General features: G+C 36.5%; 1 protein-coding gene across 1 annotated transcript in view; it reads left to right on the plus strand.

Moving 5' to 3' along the window:
• LIPC (lipase C, hepatic type) overlaps positions 1–22,074 on the plus strand; it is a gene marked incomplete at its 5' end in the record, with an annotated part of 85,488 nt that overhangs the window by 54,738 nt on the left and 8,676 nt on the right. Inside the window, 5 exons of the mRNA XM_082005457.1 lie at positions 13,241–13,428; positions 15,006–15,185; positions 17,610–17,727; positions 19,744–19,977; positions 21,405–21,647. Of these exons, the coding sequence (XP_081861583.1) occupies positions 13,241–13,428; positions 15,006–15,185; positions 17,610–17,727; positions 19,744–19,977; positions 21,405–21,647 (963 nt within the window). The remainder of the gene's footprint in view (positions 1–13,240; positions 13,429–15,005; positions 15,186–17,609; positions 17,728–19,743; positions 19,978–21,404; positions 21,648–22,074) is intronic.

The following is a 22,074-nucleotide window of genomic DNA, read 5'->3' on the forward strand; positions in this document are numbered from 1 at the left end:
CCTGACTAGGAAAACAGTGTCATGGGGAAAAAACCTATTTTGAGTCAAAATACAGTTTTTATCATCAGGAACACGTTCACAAAAAGGCTTTGACTGACTGGGAGACTGAAACTCTTTGTTCACAAACCAAAACCATCATGGCCAACATAAGTATCCCTGGGTTGTTCTAACCTGGTGGAACCCTTTGTCTGTCTGTCCCTGGCTTTCAGTTTGTTCTACTGACAACTTCTACTTAGTGCAAATTACTGGGAGACACTTTTTGGATCTGTAATTCCAAACTTTCAAATACTACTTGCAGTTCATACATTTATTCGTTTTCTCAATTGTTTCACAATAGGTTTTAGCAATCTATAATTAAGACATATTAACTGAAAAAATTATGTGTGCTTTCAGGTGTCCTAGAAAATAGCTATATGTATTTATAGCAATCATACTATAATCGACTTTGGAACATAGAGATTTTGCTCATCAATTTCTATGTACTCAAAATAAGGAAAGCAACTTCATTCTTCACAGTTTGGTTCATGTCATTATGCAACTGACAAACAATAAAAATAAATCTAACTAATTAAAAAAATAATCCAACTGAAAGTGAATGTTAAAATTTCCTTCAATATGACAGACTGTTGTTAAAGCCCAAACACCTAGCACTACAGGAACAGACATAACAGATCATATCAGAGACACTCTAAAAATCTGGTCAGAGAGAAATCAATACTGAATAATCCAGGGGAAAAAAAAAAAATCCAGGAAATGAGTGGTTGGTTTATTCCCTGAAGAATGAGGCTTTGTACTTATATACTTTTATCCCCTAGTTTAAATTTGGATTTTCTCCTTCCTCCCAGTTGCCTTCAGTGAGCAGTTTTCAGATGACCTGTAAAACTGGGCAAAAAAATATACGCAGCATAAAGGCTGATCACAGAATTTTCAGAAAGAGTCATCTTACCAGTTCATGCTTTATCTTAACCAAGACTTCAAGTGAGCAGATTTAAAATCTTCTGGGTCAGAAGGAAGGAGGAAAGGAGGAGAACAGACTTCAGAAGAGCTAGATGAAAGGGTTAAAGAATAAACTATCAAGGAACACAGAAATCCAAAGAAAACAAATAGCCCAAGCCTATAAGGCACCGAGTACTTGCAACACCCATTGAAATGAAAGGTAGTTGACAAACAAATAATTTCTTGAAATCATGTCCGAAGGAACAGTCTCTGCCTTTCTGTGATGGATACACACAACAAAGGGTCTAGACATCCTTTTTAAAAAGCAAAACAAACAAAAAACCAACCAAAAAACCAACCAAAAACCCCAACAACAACAAAACACCCACATGTTTCTCTCTTGCTTTTTGTCCTTGCCCTTCTATGGATATCTGAATTTTTACATTTCTTTTTTCATACAGTAGCATACAAAATGACTAAAGAAAGATGATAAACAAATTTTATCTATCGACCAACCACATCCTCCAGCTTTATTCAGATTAGTCTCACTGAGATGAACTGGGGAAGATTCCAGCAGACCCAGAGGATTCTTCCAGTTCTAGCATCTCCTATGGCTTTCTCCCCCTCTGCCCCTGTGAAGTCAGCATGTCCCTTTCATCCAGAGATCCAAACCTTTATGGTGCTAAGTGGCATAAGCTAGCAAAGGTTATTGAAAGCACAGCTCTCACCACTCTTTTACTGGATGCTCAAGATACCACAGTATTAAAAGATATCTTTTTTCCTCCTTGTGTTTCAGCACTGGGTTGAAGGGTGTCAATTATTAGACTTTAAGTGGATCGTGCACTCACTTGTGTCTCCAGAACGATGTTTACATTAACAAACATTTTTCAAGTAGGCAATGTCTCTTAAACAGTAAAATGCTTTATAAATACAGACACTAGGCCACAGCAAAAAGAAAGCTATAGATACTCAGGAAAGAGCAAGAACATCCTTTTGCAGCTCAAACCAGCAGTCGTCATTGCTTATACTGTGAGAAAGATTCAGAAAGAAACTAGCTTAATCACCCTGTAGATACAAGCATTTTCAAGGTTATCCAAACTACTGCAGCTGTTCTGTTAGCATGACCTTCACCTGCATTAAGAAACATGCTCAGGGCCTGTAAAAAGAGTTCAACAATGCATGGATGCACAGTGAAGATTTAGAAACATTCACAGACATTTTATGTATATGGTCTCTGAATATCAAACACTTGACCCTTCTAATACAAATGTCCAAAGTAGTACTTCATTCATATGAAATGTTGTAATAATGAGGGGAATGTCATATACTTAATCAAGTACATATAAGCATTGTAGCATTTATACAAAGCATTTAACAATTGTGTATAGATTTTATAAATCTATATATGCTTGTGTGTGTACGCACTTTACACAACACTAAGCAGGATAATTATACAAATTACATAACTATAATGGATAATTATGAGCCAAATTATACTCTAACATATCATTAGGTACTACTTTACTGCCCTCTAATACATATTTACTGCTACTGGTTTTCAGATTTTTAGATTTGGAACAGCTTCAAAACCTACAATTTTTTAAGTCCCCAAGAAACAAAACAAGTATTTCTTTCTCTCCTCATCCCAAATTTGGAATTTTACACCCAAACCTCAAATACCACCAGAGGCCCAGAAACAGAGTTCTCACTGTCACTGCAGTAGCAGGTTAAAAGTCCAGCAGTGCCCTTGCGGTGCTGCCAAAAGGCAGCTATATCTCATTTGAAATTGAGATTTAAGGCTTTGAATGGGACACAAATCAGCTGCCTAGCCATCTAACTTACTGGACTTTAGCATCATGACTTTTAAAATACATTTTTGATCAAGTTGTACATCTTGACTCTATGATTGGAATCAGTGTGCAAAGGTGTTGGGTAAAAGGGATAAAATTCCTAATAAAAGTTTTATACGCAGTTAATCTTTTTAATGACTTTTTGCACTGTATGATGCATATGGTATTAAGTATTCCACAAAATAATATCTTGCATAATAGTTTTCAGAGGACTCCTGGAAAGGCCTGCAGAGCTCAGTGGAAGCTTTGCCAATTTTGATATGCCAGGAAATCTTTGTAGGACACCACCGCATGACCACTTTTAGTAAAAGACAGAGTTGTATTAGAGCACTAGACAAAAGTACTCAAGAAATTTTTGCAAACTGTGGCTCAAGCAATAGCAGTTGTTATGATCTGGACTCAGTTCACCTATACAATGAAAATTGTAACAAAAATTTTATGACAGCAATAATCAAAACTCCAACACTGGTCAAGTATACAGAATCTACTTTAAAATACGTCCACAGTGAATTTTTCTTCTTCTTTAAGAGTCTAATGTAAAAAAAAATTCAGTGTTTAAGAAGCTGCATTTCTAGACATAATTGCATGGAGATAACTTTTGTAAACAGGGTGCACTGCAAAAGTTCTAAAATAAACAACTACAGGCATCTACTGCTAAAGATGAGTTTGGAGAAATTTACGATACACTTAAAATGATCAAAGCTTTTGGATACCATATCAGTGAAGCCATCAAACTCTTGCTTAGATGAACACACCTAGTGATTGTCAAAGCAAACAGTTCCTATGTGCTTCAAAAACAGGACTTCCCCTCAGCTATTTTGGTTTACTAAGGCTTTCAGACAAAACCAGTAAAAATAAAACAACACTATATAAAAATATATTTAAAAAAAAAAAAAAAAAATCGAAGGACACAATGGAAAAACACAGGACCATATCTGAGAGGCAAGAGAAAATGACATGAGAAGAAAGGGAGGAGAGGATGATTAAAGCAAAATATAGCTCCCAAGAACATATCCTTAATTTTTTCCCCAATATTTCCTCTAAAATACAGATTTCTTGGAAGCACAAAAATTTTAAGGGATCAGATGCCAAGTCACCACTCACACTGAGACCTTTGGATGCTTAGTTCTATTCCTTGAAATGAATAAAGGCCACTTTGGTAAATGGGGATTTAACTACCCTCAAACAAGGCAAATTCCCACACTTAACCAACAGGTTACCCGGTGCTGGAGAGCCATCCCACCACTTTGTAAGTGCTACTACAGTCCTAAGGCTAAAACTCATCCAAATCCACCCCGTTCCCCCCCGCCCCCCGCCCCTTTCCACTACATCATCTTCCGTGCACCACTGACCACTTCGTTTCCCACTGCCTTTCTGCAAACTGAGACAGGTGTTTGTGTTTTTCTGAGTATCAGAATGGTGGCTAGCATAAATACTCACAAGGGAAGTTTATGAGAATAGCTAGTACCAAAAATTCAAGTAAACCTACAATTCACTAACTTCCCTGTGCAGACAAGGCTGCCTGTGCATATGAACTGTGCCTGTGCTTGCACCCACCAGCTAAGCTCTGCCTTCCAGGGAATATAGCTATTATGCAGCAGTCTGGCCTGGAGGGTTGTCCCATGGTCCAGCAAGTGAGTTTCATTCAGTAATGCCTTTGTATGCTAATATTCTCAAGATTCTAATCTTTCTATCTTCTCATTCTTCTAAGTTCCCTGTTACTTTTTTTCCTGAGTTTCACACACGTGTTCACGCTGCATATATTTAATTTCTCTTCATCCTATGGAATGCTGTGATCCAGTGGTTATGTTTAATTTCTGAAATAGCATGTTGGCACCAAACAAGTGATTTCACTGCAAGATCACACAGGAAAAAAAGGAAGGCCATAGGAAGAAATTAACTTCCAGCACAGCTATTCTAAAATACAACTCCAAAAATGTCATATCTTTTGCAAGACTTTTTTAAAATCAAAATTTACACCTGCCATGATAGTGTCAGTACATGTGAAATGATTCCAAGGGATATCGACATAAGTAACAGAGATTTTCTCCCGGTCCCTTAGAAATAAAATTGAAGAAAATAATGCTCTGAATCACGATGTTACAAGCAAGTACATGTAGTTTTGAGTCCTTTGATCTATATTTCCTGTTTAGCTCTTGTCCACCTTTTCCAGAGTAAGAGCTGACTTGACTTTTTACTAGAGCTGAACAGGAAAATATTTTCGTATCCCAAGAACATTTTCCAGCCCAAACTAGAAAAAAAACCCAAAACTTCAACAACAAAATACAAATCAAAGCTCCAAACATTTCAACATAAATTAGCCTAAATATGCTGTTGATCAATTCTGATTTCAACATTATTTTTTTAAAATACTAAAAATTAACAAATATTTCCAGACAATTAATAATTTTGACAACAGCAAAAATTAACACTGATAACTTGGATGTAAAGAGGGAACAAAAAACGTTTTCAACTGGAATATTTTTGAAAACCTGATGTTTTTCACAGGTTGTCTGTGTTTCAAAGAAGAGTCAAAAATCTAAGTCAAAAGTAATGCTGGGTAGCTCTACATCAAACATAAGAGTGGCTGTAGTGGATGAAACCCAAGGTCCATCACGTTCAGCCACCTGAAGTCATGGCCAAAACCAGATGCATACTCAGCAGGGGAAGTTTAGATATACATATAGCACTTCCGCCATCCACTCTCCCAGTCATTGACTATTTTCAGTTCACAGATCTCCTGAGTAAGTGGTGGTGGGTGGTGTCTATGTGTTTAATAATCCTCATTGGATTTCTCTTACATAAACACTTCCAGTTTCCAATTAACCTTAAGTAAATGCTTAACACCCACATCACACCCAGCAAGCAATTCCACAGATTAACTACACGTCTCGAGGAGAACCATTTCATCATCTTTTGCTATCAGATTATTTTTTTACCAAAATAATCCTTACATCTTGTACTGGGAGAGATACACAAGTGATCCCCCCCTCTATTTTCTCCATGTCATTCATTATTTTATAGACCTCTATGCCACATGGCACTCTTAGTTGTCTGATCTCCTAGCTGAAGATTCCTAATATACGTAGTTTCACATTTGTCATTATTCATTTGCCCCTTCCTCTATCTGATAACATCATACAAACAAACATATAGTCGCAAACTGACTGGATGAAATTTCTTCTTTTTGCTTTCAATATCAAGAAAAGGGACATTTAAGCTCCAAATCAGGCATCTAAATACCTTGGCAGAAACTCTGGCCAAAAAAATTTAGTCATGCATGTATTTGAATGGAAGCATTTTCATGAAGGGCAAAAGTTTTGTGTTTTTTTTTTTCCAATATTTATCTACTTTTAAACCTTACTTGAAATTGTGAAAGTTTTGGTTAGGTAACAGATGGAGGAGAGATGATTATTCCTTGACATTAATTTACAGTAACAATTTGAGATCTAGATTATGTGTTAGTCCAAAGCATTCCTGGAAAGATACTGTAATGATTTTCCAGTATTTTTGTTCATAAATTCAGATTAGGTCAGATGAAACCATTGGGATAGTAATTTCAATTTAGCAGTTATGTATTGCACAAGTAGCACTTAAACGTTCATATTGAGAAGCATTTTACTTCAGATAAGGAAACTAAGGGGACAGCATATTTATTAACCCATAAATAATGCAAACTGTTCAACAGTTGTGTGGTTGGTGCCTCCTTGTACACCCTTTTCAAGAGAGAAGACAGAGATCTGGACGTACTGTTCTGCACAGGGCATCAGCCCAGAACCCAGCAGCTGAGCTCTAAATGAAGAGGCACTGTTGGTTTCTTTGCGCACTGGTTTCCCTGTTCTTTGCAACAGTCCCACAAGCTTATTCATTATAGTACTTAAACTCATATTTTTAATGGAGAACTAACTAATATGTTTAAATTATGCCACAATGAAAAATAGAAAAGAGGAAAAGGTTATCTACCTAACGTAATCAGACAATAAACAAGATATCAAGCTTTCAAGAATCAGCATTCTTATTTGAAGTTTTCACCTGATATAAAAAGACAAAAGGAACAGTTAACAGTTTGGAGGCTAGGTGTTACTTCTTTGCCTTCTGTTCTAACTGTCACTTCAATACTTGATTCTAAATAAAGGAAATGTGAAAAATAAGGTTTGAAGTTTCACGCAGTAAGGAAGGGTTTTACAGGGAAAAGAAAGATTAAGAGAGTAAGGCACAAGGATCAAAAAGAGGTGATTCTTTAGGGAATTTTTAGGCAACCCAGTGCTCAAAACAAACAACAGAAACACAGATTTAGCAAGAAGAGGAATAAAAATATGTACTCTAATACATGTAAAGAATAAACAGGTAATTTAGAGAAAAGCAAAAGGACAACCTACTAGTTTTTGTCTCTTAAAGACACTGCATTTATTTCTCCCTCTTTTGATACCATTAAATATAAATGCATTATCTGATAAGTGACTGAACAGATATGTCTCTGAATAGTTGAGACACACAACAGCAAGTGGAAACCAAAACATGCTATTTAATCTGCTTCATCATTTTTTCCAAGTTTTTTTAGCAAGACCTTTGTTTTGATGTTCTCATTTTATTCTACAGATCCCCAAATACTCCCATTTAAAGCACTCTGAGGAACTGAAACTGATTGTATCTCTCTCTACCCAAATGCTTTCAAGAAAGGTAATTTCAAATAAACAGCAGCAGGAGGTACATAAGTAGAGAACTTAAAATGAACTGAGAAGGGTCTCAAATTGTTTTTATATAAGCAACTTCTGAGACTAGGTTGCACTCCTTTATGTCTTAGACCACCAAGCAAACAAATTGTTCTAAATCATGATCTGTACTGAATACTCTGAATATATTTTACAGTTCTTCTATATGCCATGAATTCAATGCTAGGTATTTTTTCAAATTACTTTTCCTTTGGAAAACATTCTAATTTAAAAAAAAAAAAGGGAGAAATATCATTTAGGTTTAAACTCCTTACTAACATGTTATTAACTTTTTAAAAATCATGGTTCTGCTATTACTGAACAAGATATTACATTCTCTGCTTTCTCTAGTTCCCTGCACATAGAAATTAATTATGATTAGAAGTAACCAGAAAATGACAGGGATAGGGATCTCTGCTAACCGTTCTAACATTGTAGTTGCTAATCACAGCTCCAAAATTTTGCAGGATTTTCAGATTTAGGAATCCTTTACCATGCCTGTTCTAATAGTCTACTATTTCTTTGTGTCATTCTGTGTCAGTTGCAGTAAATAGCTTTCCCTAGAAAGCACAGTTTAGAGGTTATGACAGGCACTGCTAAACAAAGTAAAAGGTGTTAGTGAAGAGGATTTTCCACATCCAACAGGAACACTGACAACTACGCTTCTGTCGAATTGAGACTTGAACGCTTCCATGTCATTAGCTCTTCTTTTAAGTGATTAAAAAAAAATCTGGCTATTGGAAATGAGGGGATCTGTGATATATTCCACTTCCCATGGCCCAAACAAAAATCATTATTATGTTACTGCCTTTGCTCAATTCCACAACAGAATTCCCTTATTCTGGGGACCACAATAATTGTGTCACTTGTTTCTTAAACGTGTTGGATACTGGTCACACTGAAATAACATCATACATAAGCACTCTTTTGGAAACATTTCCATGTATGAAAAGCAGTAAAAGCCACTCAAAAGATACAGGAGATTTATTAAGGCTCAGACAAATCCACTCACAAGCACGAAGGGAGACTGCAGTAAAGGTCAGAAGACAATCAGAAAAAATATATTGTGTCTCAGTCATGTGGTGTGTATGCACGCTTACGTGTATGATTTTTAAGTATATTTAGCATACCAGCAGCCCAAAGTTCAGCTTCCATTCAGGTTTACTTAATTAATATTTCAATTGCCTGTGGATTAAGTGAGTGCACGTGAAACATCCTCTTCAATCCTCTTCACTGAGACCTTATTGAGAAGCTCTTCCTGTAGAGTTCCATGACAGGAAGAAGGATGCTGAACATTATTTTTCTTAGTCAGAAAAGCTACTTTCCTTAATTGGGAATGCCAATTTTAATAAAATTTTTTATGCCATACTGTAAGATTAATTTAAAATGTATGACTTAATAAACATGAAAATCTTGCTTTTAACATTATATAGTCCTGCTACACTTTGTCCTCATTCCTGACACACCTTCAGGCAAATTTTGTGGTATAAAGCAGGTATTTTGTAGTTGCATTTTTATGCCAAATCAGACATGATATAGAAAGGAATATAGCTAGACTCTGGATCTCTCCCCCAAAAAAGTGTATGATATTTCATGGTTTGAAACCCTGGCCAGTCTCCTTTGTCTAGTTTCCATTCACAAGTCTTACAGCATTACTGTAAATTTCAGAAGAGACTCAAAAAATTACATAGTTAAGAAAACCATATGCCTTCTCATCTTTTGTGGTGATTCAATCCAAGTTGGTCTCCTGGATAAACCTGCTTCTACAGGTAAACAGAAGATCTAGTTCAAATAATATACGTTTTTTCCATACGGAATTATCATTATTATTACTATTTGCAAGATCTCTTTTTAGAGCAAAAAGGTTTCTTATTATTCTTCACATGTTTCTTTCATTTTAAGTTTGAGCTTGCATTATTAGAAGCAGGACAGACATAATCTAAACCAATAAACACTAACAATGCAAATAATAATAAAATACTAATAGTGAAAATAAATAACTGAACTATTAGCATGCACATCCCAATGCGCATTGCATTCAGATGGCTACTAGACCTACTACCAGGTATGTAGGGGTCTCCTTTGTTTTTGAAATCCCAATTTAAAAAAAAGTTTCATTTTGTTCAACTGGGAATCACTCTTTTGGTTTTACTTCTCAGTAAGAAAACACGATTATCTCGGGTCAAATCTAAAAGTGTTTTGGTTTGTCTGCCAAAACTAACCTGAAAATGTTTTACAAGAAACTGTGCTATATTATAACTAAGTGGTATTTACAAAGTCAGCCTTCAGTTACAGTCTTTACTGCACCTCATAGAAACATCATTAACACAAAAAAAGGAAAGGTAAAGGGCTGAATCTCCTCCAGGGTATCAAGAAGTCACAACAACATTTCTTGCCCTTGATTACCATGCTGCTCTGCATGAAGCTAATTTAGGATAGCACATGGATCAGTGTGGCCATGTTGCATTGCCTTTCCTGAAAGAATTTATGTTAGAGTAGGAAATTAAGTCAGCAACCCACACATCTGGGTTAAGTGCTAATTTTCCAAAGAGAAACTCTTTGGACTTTCAGAAAGACCTTGGCATTCCCAGCTGCAACTGCACAGGAACATTTTTAGCAGTTTTATTTTGCTGTTTTTGTAAACTGACATATGAAACTTTGCAATTCCCTTCGATCATGTCGCTGAGTCACTGGCATGACATTTTTAGCAAGAGTCTGTTGCAGAAGTCAAGCTCTTCAGACTCTATTTCCTTCTCCAAGACATTACATGGATTAACGGATTGAAGTAGTTCTTTGTCTAATAACACAACAGATTCTATTGGAACTTCTAACTTTTGACAGCCATAAAGAAGTTCAAACTATTTTTAATTCCCTCTTACTGGCAAGCCAAAAGCTCACTCATTAAAGCACCACAAGCACTTTCAGTCAATGTATAAAGAAAACAGCTATTTATTAGACTTGTTTTCTGTAGTATGTACAAACAATATGGAGAGTGACAGAGCGCCTTTGCATTGCACAAACACTAAGTGAAAAGAAAATGAAAACAAGGCATAAAACAAAGAAAGGATGTGTACAATGGAACAGGCACAAGTTACTTTTTATTCAGGCTTTGGTGTGTAGTCTCTACACAAAGATAAGCATTGTGTTCTATTTTTGGCACAAAAAGAAAAAACTGGAGGTTAAGAATATCAACATCATTAAAACTCTTTCCAGTTTTCAGTTCTTTATCTAGATTCACTTTCTCTTAATATTGCTTTCTTCAGAAACTGAGTCCTCTCCCAGAAAAAAAAATGTTTGTAAGTAGACTTTGTAATGAAGAAATGATCAGACTTAGTCCCAGCTAGCTACAACAGTTAAAAGTGCCACTAAAGAAAAATATGAAGCACTGAAGCTAAGAATTTTGACAACCAAATGTTCACTAACTTTGAAGCTTTTTAAATTCCAGCTGTTGTAAATGGCTGAACAACTTTATGCAATAATGTTTCCTAGCTGTGGAACATAACATTGCCTGGAGTGACTTGGAATGTGCAATAATTAGCAACAAATAGAAAACAGTGCACAGCCAGTGCAGTATAGTTTGTGAGTTTTCTTACCAGAATTGCCATTTACTTAATCAAATTAAATATGCTGTTTGTATCATGTCTTATCATTATACTAAAATAAAACCTTGAATAAAGTTTGTAACAAGACTGACATGTGGCAAAAATACAGTCTGATCTAAACCCAGCATGCTTTGACATTAAGGTTCTTTGTATTGTGCGTTATAAGATAGTATTACTGCGAATATATAAATACGGGAGTTTCCCATCACTAAATACACTTGTGGGATAAAGGCTCACCTGTAAATATATCACAAGTACCTTATAAATTATCGAAATTTTATCAAGACAACAATGTCATAGAACCTCAGGATGCATGTGGAGATATAATACAGAAATGAATATGCTATGATTTTAGAGGTTTTCTGAAAACATCTATACATGAGTTGTAATGAACAAAAGAAGTTGTGTGCTGACTTAGAAGATAAAATAACAATATCATATTTCTAATATTAACATTATATTAAGGAACTTTTATGCAATAAAAATACAAGAACTAAAATTTAACTAACATGAGTTCTGTTCCAACACAATAATTTCCATTTATTTCTCAGTGAATAAAATACTTCATTTTCACCTCCAAGAATATTTCATTATTTGTTAGGTCTAATTAAAACAAATGCCTCTTTCCTGACCATTCTAGTGGTACTGCTAAGCAGCTGCTGCAGCTTGAATTGGTATCTCCTGAACTTGGTAACAGGAGCTATGCACACTGTTTTGTATGTGGTTAATAAGTGCCTTAACTCATTGGTACTAACATTCTCTCTTCCTACCAAAAACATTTTACTTGATGCATCCTGGAATTATATTTTCCTTTCTCACAGCCAAATCACAGCGGTGACTCATAGTCAGTTTTGCTATTGATTACTACAGTCAAGTCTTTTTACCCTTGTGTCACTTCCAATTTATGACCCCCATTTATCAAGAAATTCTTATCAACTGTATGCCCTTGCACTTCATCATATGAGATTTCTACTTGTTTCTGTTGCTGTATTTTCAAGGTCATCCAGCTCTTACGTTTAACTTTTTGGTCTCCTTGGTATTAGCAAATGCCTTCCAAATGTTCTCAGTCTTGTACCCTTCCTGCCTGCTTCGATAATGAAAATATTAAACCAAGATTAGCCAAAAAACATCCCTCAAAGAACTCCATTAGTAAACTCTCTCCACTCTAAAAGTTTGGTTCGCTACACAAAGAGCTGTAACTTCTCATCTGTCTAGTTCATCACACCCTAAGTTTTCTTCTACTAATCCTAATTTTTCCTAGCCTAAGTAATAATTTATTATATGGATTATTTTCAGATAAATAAAATAAACAGTCTGAAGTCTTATTAGAAAGAAACACCAGGCTTGCATGTCACAATGTGCTTTTTGTAAGCTTCTGCTTTATTTTATTTCATTTTCAGCAATTTCCCTATATTCATATTTTTCCTTCTAAGCTCCTAATGTTGTTAAGACTACAGTTCACTCTGCCCCCACTTTCTTAAATACAGATACCATCCCAGGTACTTAATAGACATTTCTGAAAATGTTGTCCTATATGTATCAAGCTAGTTTCTCTAAAAACAACACCACCAAAAATATTACAACTAGAACAAGAACATTTCATCTTGCTTTTTTAGAGAAAAAGAATAATTTATGATGTGGTCTAATAGTTTTAAGCAGCCACCTAAGTCTCTAAGCAGAGTTATAACCCTGAATAAAATGGTTATTTTAATGTAACGATGCCTGCTCAGCAACTACTAACAAACACACATTAGTAAAATATGCCCTGCAGAGTCAATAGCCTATGAATGTGCTTCCCTGTGCATGCACTAACATTGTAAAGTCACAACATCTGTACTGTGTTTTTAAAACACTTACGCATTCTATAAGGGCCCATAGCAATAGGTCAATATTTCCCATCTAATTGCTATTGTTCCAATAGATGGACTGAAAGGCACATCTAGACCATGCCAAACCGAGAGAGAGAATTTTTTTGACCCAAAGTGTACAGCTTAGGCCCACCTGGAGTAGGCAGCAATTATACATAGCTGGAGTTTCAATCTTACTAGTTTACTTTGTATTATAACCTGTGTTTCACTAGTAACTTCTTCAGGTTTTAGATTCCATCCTATTATGACTGTTGTTATGAATTTCATTACAGAGGCACTGGGATCACAGAGTCAGCACACTAGAACAAAGAAAGATCAACAAAACTTAGAAACCAAATTTCGACTTTATACAGATACAACTGAAGAAGGCTGCCAGATTTTCTTTAATCAGTTGGAGACTCTTAACAAATGCAGTTTCAATGCCTCTCTTCCTCTGGTGATGATAGTCCATGGCTGGTCGGTATGAACTCACATTTTGTTTTTAATTCAAACTGCATCTAATTTGATACACTTTCCTCCTCATTATGCTACTGCCAAAAGTAACTTCAGAAGAAAGGTTGTGATCAGAAAGATGGTGGATTTCCCTAGCAGCAATCATGGCTAGAAATAATAAAAAGTGGATATTCACCATTGAGATTCTGAAGGAACAGTCTACGAGCAGTTTTTCACATGGGAGTCCCACGCCAAGGATTAGATTCAGCCCTGGTTTAAAGCCAGCAGATTTCGAACAAGTAGCTGACTTAATGTGCTATGCCTCTAGAGGGCTGAACACCAGTTTCATTTCTCTGATGTGTTCACCGTCAGATATTTACAGACTTATTGAAAAGTGTGCACAACCTCCCCACATCTCACAGACACACCTTTGAAGAGAACTTCTCTATAAGCCCCTTCAGCTGAAAATGAAGCCTTCAATGTCAATGAATTATCACTGAACTGCTTCCAGTTAAACAGTAAAAAAAAAATCCACCATGAAAATCTCTCAAAAGCATACCAGTATGAAGAGTGACTTTTTATCAGCTTCTCAGTTGAAAAAGAAACAAAAGAAAAGGCAGAATAAGAAATAATGTCATTTTAACAGATCTTTGTTTCTCACAGAACCAATTTCACCATGTAAGGTGGCAAAATGGATGTTTCTTGCACATTTGCAAATATGCAGAGAAACTTTGAACACCCTTGATGCATATAACTCTCAAACAACATCAGAGCAGACTTTGGATGAAATATTCCCCTAGATTACTTTAGATGAGCCTCCCAAATAAGAATTTGTTCAAAACCTATACCCTTCTCAAAGAAAAACCATGGATCTCAAGCTGCTGCCATTGAAGTTTATAATTCAGACTTAATTTGCACAGCTGTTGGGCTCTTAGAGGAAACCCAGAACTCAGACTCCCAAATTCTGTTAAAACACCAGAAGAGATAAGGATGGTCTATCAACTGAGGAAATATGTGCAAACAGAGCAACAATTAAATCTGATAGATTAAATAGTAATTCTGGTCCACCAAATCAGAAGCGGTTTTTGATGCTTGTAAAGAAATTGTGACCAGGTCCTTAAAAAAAGAATGAATTTTAAAAAAGCAGCAGATCTGAAAAATGGAACAGCTGTAGATGGTAAATGCCCACTGGTCTGCAACCCTCCAGCTTCCCTCCCTCTCTAACCCTTTTAGCTTAAATTTACAACGACAGCTGCTCTTGAATGAAATCAGAAGTTTTCTGGGCATTTCTGTCTTTCTTTTTAATCAGTAATACCAATTATCTCAGGAAGAGTGAAAATATTTAGGGACATAATTTTACTGATAAAGAGTTCATATTACAAGACAAATTATTATATATATTATTATATTGATTCTTAATTTTTTGTCCACCAAAACCCAAAGATTGTCAGCACTGAAGCATGGTGAAGCCCCTAAAATCTAGTTCTCAGCATTAAGCCCTCCTCTGCTTATGTTTTTTGTGCCCTTGAGCTTTTCACAAGAAATATCTGTCAGATTGCTTTCCCTTGAGACTGTTCTTTTCTTTTTTTTTTTTTAACAAAACAGGTGGATGGGATGTTAGAAGGTTGGATTTGGAAAATGGCAGCAGCTCTGAAGTCTCAGCATAGACAAATTAACGTGATCATTGCAGACTGGCTTACATTTGCTCACCAGCACTATCCCATTGCTGTACAGAATACACGGTACATAGGACAGGAGATAGCAGACTTCCTGGAATGGCTGGAGGTAAGAGCCCCCAGATAAACACGTTTCTCTGGAATAGACCTATTTACCTGTTCTTAGGCTTGCACCACCTTTTTGAAATACCATGCTGATTAATGCTGTTCATTTCAAACACTTATGTTTCTTTAACACATTGCAAATTTTTCCTCCATAAACTTTCATATGACTTCATAAAAAACTTTCACCATGCAAGCAAAAAAACCCAAGTGGTCTTGTTTATCAAAATATCTTGATATATCTTTAGCAGTGAGATAATTTCAGGCTAGCTTTTCAATTAGCATGCGTGCAGACAGCTGACAGAGGCCTACACTTTGAAAGCAGACACACATTACTATTTGCAAGTTCAGTAAAATGGGTTTATGTTATCTGTGCTTAATTTCTGCTTTTAATGCAGAATTCAAGCATGACATTGTGTCTGATTTTTGCCTCAGTTCACCAAAGGTTATTCTAAAATAATGGCTTAGAGATCCAGAATGTATAGGGAGACCTTTTAAGAGGACAGACATGCCTGAAAGAGCAGATGACATGGAGGCAGTAATGAGTAGAGCCACACTTAATGTAGTGACTACTCATCAAAACTCCTGCTACACAGGAAGCTGTGGCCATGGCTGGATTGAAAAGGCTGCGCACAAGTCTGCAAGGGATCACCGGTCTCCAGCACTATTTAAGAAGAGGCAGAAAGCAAACACTAGAATAAGAATCACTCATACAAACCAAGCATGCTATGCAATGCTTATTTCACCTATCTCTAGTACTAATTTAAGCTACCTAATTTGAAATGAAATTATACTTCTGAACCTCACAATGAATTTTTGAATACATTAATTTAAATACAGTGAGGCCTAAGGTGGAAGGGACATATACTGCAAAGCTGAACGATTTGTAGCAAATCCTGTTGAAGGGCTACGCTGCTTTCAATAGGAATGGCAGGGTAGAAGAAGCTGTCAGTTACCATGCCCAGTTAGGGACAGCAGGCACAAAAGAGAAAGCAGAGGAACCAGAGTCACTATTTTTCACTGTGACATTACAGGAAACCTTAGCTCTTGGTCAAATGTAGTTTAAATTGCTGGAGCCTAAAATAATATTTTGAAGCTGTTTAATTATTGAATGAATCCAACAGTGGACTTTGCTCAGTTCCCAGGACACACCACATTGTCAACAACACAGGCAGTCTGTGATTTCTCCAGTGTCAGCAACCAAATCGAGGCTTGTATAAACGAATCCTTGCTCCAGCATTGTAGGTAGCTTCTTTTGTACCATAATATGTTCCAGGTTTTAATATACCATAAATTTTCACAACATTCAATCGAGCATGTTCAAGCAGTAAACCTTCCTTCTCTTGAGAAGTACCCCTCCTGTGTTTAACAGTTAAAACCCCCTGCATTCCAACTCCCATAACTATCTTTCCACTATGCCTCTGCCTGCTTACAGGCAGGCGAGTATTTGAAATATCCTCAATGGATGTAGCAAGCTGCAGTGCTATGCAACATTTTAATAAAGAATAAAAATAAAGTAAATCTTAGCGCTCAGCTTAGTCCAAGAGTTAATAGGGCATGATCAGTAACAATCTCAATAGCATCCATCACAGTAACACCTGCCAAGAAAATTGGTCAGATCTTGTGATTTCCAAGAGCTGCCTCTCTCAGAAGATTGCCAAGTTTCACCTCATCTTCACAAGAGACAGGTATTGAGACTGCAAAGCCACTGGGACAGGCAATATCCACAATGAAATTAAAATAGATGTTTGCCTCTCCTGCAAGAAAAATATGTCATATTTTTCATTACAAGTCAGAAAAACTTTGAGCCTTGCAGCCCAGGTGAAATGCTTAAGAACTAGATAGCATTGATAGAAAGAAAGGCCTGAGGCCAATTCTGCTTCAGTAGGTTTGTTTCAGATCAGATGGACTGATTTGTACAAATCAGTCCAAGAAATGTCATAGACGTATCACTTAGCATATCTGATCAATGTTTTGATACTTTGCCTTCTAATTTGTCTTGTCCTAGTATCTCAGGCAAAAATACCAAGGTGCTTTCTACAAAGGATTGTCTTACACTGAAGTTAAAGGACAGATAACCATTTTATAGTCATAGGAAACTCAAATGCTGCAGACAAAAGGCAATGCACAGTTGCATCACTTGCAAACAGCAACAAAATCCTACTATCGGTGTCAACGGTTTTCCTGAGCATAGCACGTAAGCAGCAGTGCCCAAATGTGTGGCATTTTCCTGCTGCATGAAAAGGAGGCAGGGAATAATGTTCAGCCAGTAAAGAAATCAAGTACATGATCCATGCACCTCATTTTACGTCCATCATCAACAAGTTTCTTGTGTTGTACTTCATGTTGTACTACATTCCTAGCTTGTAGTATTTCACTAGTTTACTTTTCACATTTTCTGCATCTAAATCAAGCTGCCACTATCTTCCAGGATTCCACTCAATTTTCCAGAACCAATGCTCATCTAATTGGGTACAGCCTAGGAGCTCACGTTTCAGGATTTGCTGGAAGTTATATCAGTGGTACGAACAAAATTGGAAGAATTACAGGTAAAAGACTTATAACTTTAAGAAATGTAACACTCAACTGACTTAAGTTACATAGGTATTTGACAATTCAATGTCATGTCAATATTTAGCTGTGGAACCGCAATATTTGCCACAGTTTACAAGCTTCATCCTATTGGTTTATAAATTAGATTTAGAAAATTTAATGAAAACAATTTTTAAAATGAAGTATCATAGTGTTTCTAGCTTTGATCTTTCCTACCTCAGTCCAAATTATGACATACAAAATATAGAAGTGTATGGACTACAAATCATAAACCAAAGATTCAAGTTGCATGTTACTTGAATTTATCTTGTATCAATTCCCAGTAACAGCTTAAACCAAATGTTAGCCACTAACCTTGGATCTTTGGTCACTATCTTGACCCAAAGCCATTCAAATACACTGTTCATTGTTAGCAACTCATTTTCAAAATAAATTTACATTAAGGAAATTGTCTAACTGTGCTTAGGCTTTCAACTGTGTTACATTGCTCAGACAGTGAATTAAAGTCAGTTCTCCTGTGGCAAAAATTATAGTCCTGGATTACATTTTACAGGAAGCATATTATTAGAGTATCCCTAACAGATGCTTAAAGTAAACAAAATTAACCATAACACTTGATTGTTTTGACTAGTGGCATTTTGAACCATCTGTAAAGTTTTGTAACTGTACTAATTATGTGTAATGAAAATACATTTATAAGGCTATTGATATGCTGCATACAGTACCACCACAGTACCACCACTAATGCACAGTGACAGCTTAAAAAAAAAAGCAACAAAACAAACCCAAAACAGCAGCACATTTTACACCAGGCCCACATCAGCTACATTTAAGTTATCAGAGAAAACATTTTACTTGAATCTGATTTGGGAGTGAGGCAAATAGGCAATACTACAGTCTGAAGTCCCAATTCTGATCTTGGATTTATTGCCACATATCATAGTTCCTTATACAACCAGCTCTTGTGACAGTGCCTGCATGCCAAGAAGCTGATCTTACACAGTGTGTCGTGATATTACACCTGTGTATACACTGAAAGACTTTAGTTCATCAGCACCGCTTGTTCAAATCATATTAGTACATCAAACCTCGATATTGAATAAGTAAAAAACATTAAAACACATTATTTATTGTAACAGCTATATGCATTCTTCAGCAAAAATTATTTAGGTTTGTAACAATAAGCTCCAAACATTCATAGTGATAAAAGCTATTAAAAAAAAAGCAACATATGCCTTCAGGGTGACGTCCCTACCTGTAGCCTGCATTATTAGTCTTGTCCAGTTACACCTATGCAACTATGTTAGTCCATAGTTCCACCTGAAGAATCTCAAATTTAGAAGCTTGTCCTCAAAACTAAAGGCAGCTTTAAACTATGCAGGCAGGCCTTTTCCATAAATCAGCTCCCAACCAAAGAGAGCACCACAGAAAAATGTCTGGCAAACTAAAAATCAGCAAGACTCCCTAAATGGAATATTATTTTTCTGAATACTGTAATAATTTGCCTTGAAGATCTCTGAAGTTGAAAAATTATTATGAAAAACATCTAGCAGACATACAGCTCTTTTCAGCAACAAGTGAAGCTTTATAGAGTTTTTTTAGCCCCAAATGTAGGCTAAAAGTCAACCTTGTTGTGGGACTGGTGTCTTCAAAAGGGCCTCTGAAATGCATGACCTCTAGGGTATGAAAGAGAAAAATCAAGTAAACATCCCTCCAGTGACAAAGCAGCAGCAAGCACAGTTTGTCTCTAACAAACACATCTATCTCTGGGCCTGTGTCCTTGTGCATGTAGCAGTTACTGTTTATTACAGCGCCTGTGTTTACTTTACCTTTTGTTGTAACCATGTACCCTCTGCAGGACAAGTGTTCCTAGCATTGTTTCTATCAGTGAAAGACCTTGTAAAGTACCAGTGCTCTCTGTTTTTAAATATTTATCACAGACTTTTCTCATAAGAGTAAAAGAACAGCCCATCCACACTATATCACAACTGGATTATTTGCATTTATTACAGGCCTTGACCCTGCCGGTCCCTTGTTTGAAGGAATGTCACCAACAGACCGTTTATCTCCAGATGATGCAAACTTCGTAGATGCAATTCATACATTCACTAAACAGCACATGGGTCTCAGTGTTGGCATCAAGCAGCCTGTGGCTCATTTTGACTTTTATCCTAATGGCGGCACCTTTCAGCCTGGCTGTCACATCATGCACATGTATAACCACATTGCACAATATGGCATCACTGGTAAGAACCAATGGCACAAAATGGGAAGCAGCATTGCAGCTGCACTGACAGTATCTCTGGGCAACTTTATGTATCTCTGTGGTCTTAAACAGTATCTAATGGGAGTATTATCATCCATTACATGCAATTAAATTTCTCTTCTAGAAAGTTGTTATCCAATTTTTACATGTATAGAGTTCAAACTGTTCTTACTGACTTCAGTAAGGAATTTGGCTGCCTAGCACTTATGAAAATGAGGCCATGAGCATCCTGCTGTCAAGCACTTCTGAATAATTTCAGAGGTATTTATTTTAGCACTAGAGGAAATGAGAAAACTTCTTCTAATTAAGCCTGATTCATCTAGTGTGCCATTAATTATTTCAAATCAAATAAAACACAGGGATATACCACTCACCTTCTTAGTTCACCTCTTCCCAACTCCCTGTCCTTCAGCTGCGCAGATGATGTTCTCTCTAGGACCCGACTGCCAGTGTTCCAGGCTACATTTTATATATAGAAACTTATTTCCAATGTACCTAAACATAAATGTATAGAGAAACTGATGCAACATGCTGAAAAAAATCTAGATAAGGTACTGATGCACAGTGACAAACAGAACCATTCACCGAAAAACCCTAAAAGTACATTTCACCCAGCATACTGCATTGCAAAAATATTTCTCAACTATCACATTATCTAAAAGTAGGCCTTGCTTGTTAGCAGATAATTCATGGTAACTGTCATGACAAATGTGAAACCAAGCATCAGCTAGAAAGCTTATCAGTGAAGACATCTAAAAACAGTCCGTCATGATATATCCCGATTCCACAGAAGAAACTAACTTCTGTAATTTGATGACACTTAAGGAAGAAAAGAGATACTTGCTTCTTGTAAAAGCATATCTATGTATTTAATAATTTTCTAATGTATTTAATAAATTTTTTTGCTCCTTTTTCCCCAGTAGTAGCTGCAAGCAAAATTCAATTCAACATGAGAGTTTGTCACTCTGATAGGTAAAAAGTAAGACATTACCATGTGAGCATCCAAAAGACAACAATGTACAACCATTAAGAATGAGACTGCTGTCTTTAATGAGGCATGATCTAAAAGACTGCATGTAGCCTGTGTTGTATTTCATACTGACCAAACAGCCAGGACAATGAAATGAAGGTTCATATTTACAGACAAAGTCAGGCTAGAGAAGTTTATGTAGCAAATTACTCAATTTTATTACCATGTGGGTTCAGCCAAACTATTTTTGGATGATCCTAAAAGTAAAGTTGCTACAATGTATGATTTCTGAGGCAAAATCATTATGTTTTAGTAGTAAAGGGGTGGGGAACATGTGGAAACAACATATGTTTATAGTTGGTTACTGTACTCCTCTGCAGATGAAATGGTAAAGAGGAACAAGGGCACACAAAATTTTGTTGTTTGCATTTTTTCAGGCATCACTCAAACTGTGAAATGTGCCCACGAGAGGTCAGTTCATTTGTTCATCGACTCTCTGCTTCACAACGATAAGCAAAGCACAGCATACTGGTGCAATGACATCAACACTTTCGACAAAGGAATGTGCCTCAGCTGTAGAAAGAACCGGTGCAACACGCTGGGCTACAACATCAGGGAGGAAAGGCTCCCAAAAAGTAGACGACTCTTTTTGAAAACAAGAGCACATATGCCTTTCAAAGGTTTGTGGGAATACTTGTTACAGTCTCTAGATTGATCACAAAGTGTGAGAATGAGCCTAACCTTTATGATCCTGTTTACTCATTTATTAAAGCTTATAAAATCTATGGGAATAATCAATTTGCTGAGACAACTGAGAATCCCAGTAGGCCATCTTGATGCCCTTTCATCAAGATCCTGACTCCTAATATTTCTGTGGGAAAAAAAGCATGCTGCATGCCTGCCACAGGCTAACCATGGATCTGAGGCCTCAGACTTCTTAGGGTCCTGATCTACAGGATTCTCCTACAACTGGCCTGTGTGAGTTTCTTATAACATATGCAGGCATACAGCCAAGCCAAAAAAGCAGCATAATCGTTCTGGGAGACCTGTAAAACCTTCTGTTCCAAGTTTGCCCAAACTTTATCTGCAATTAGTCTACAAAATGAC

Source organism: Phaethon aethereus (genome assembly GCF_964289735.1).
Source record: "Phaethon aethereus genome assembly, chromosome: 12".
NCBI classification, from domain to species: domain Eukaryota; kingdom Metazoa; phylum Chordata; class Aves; order Phaethontiformes; family Phaethontidae; genus Phaethon; species Phaethon aethereus.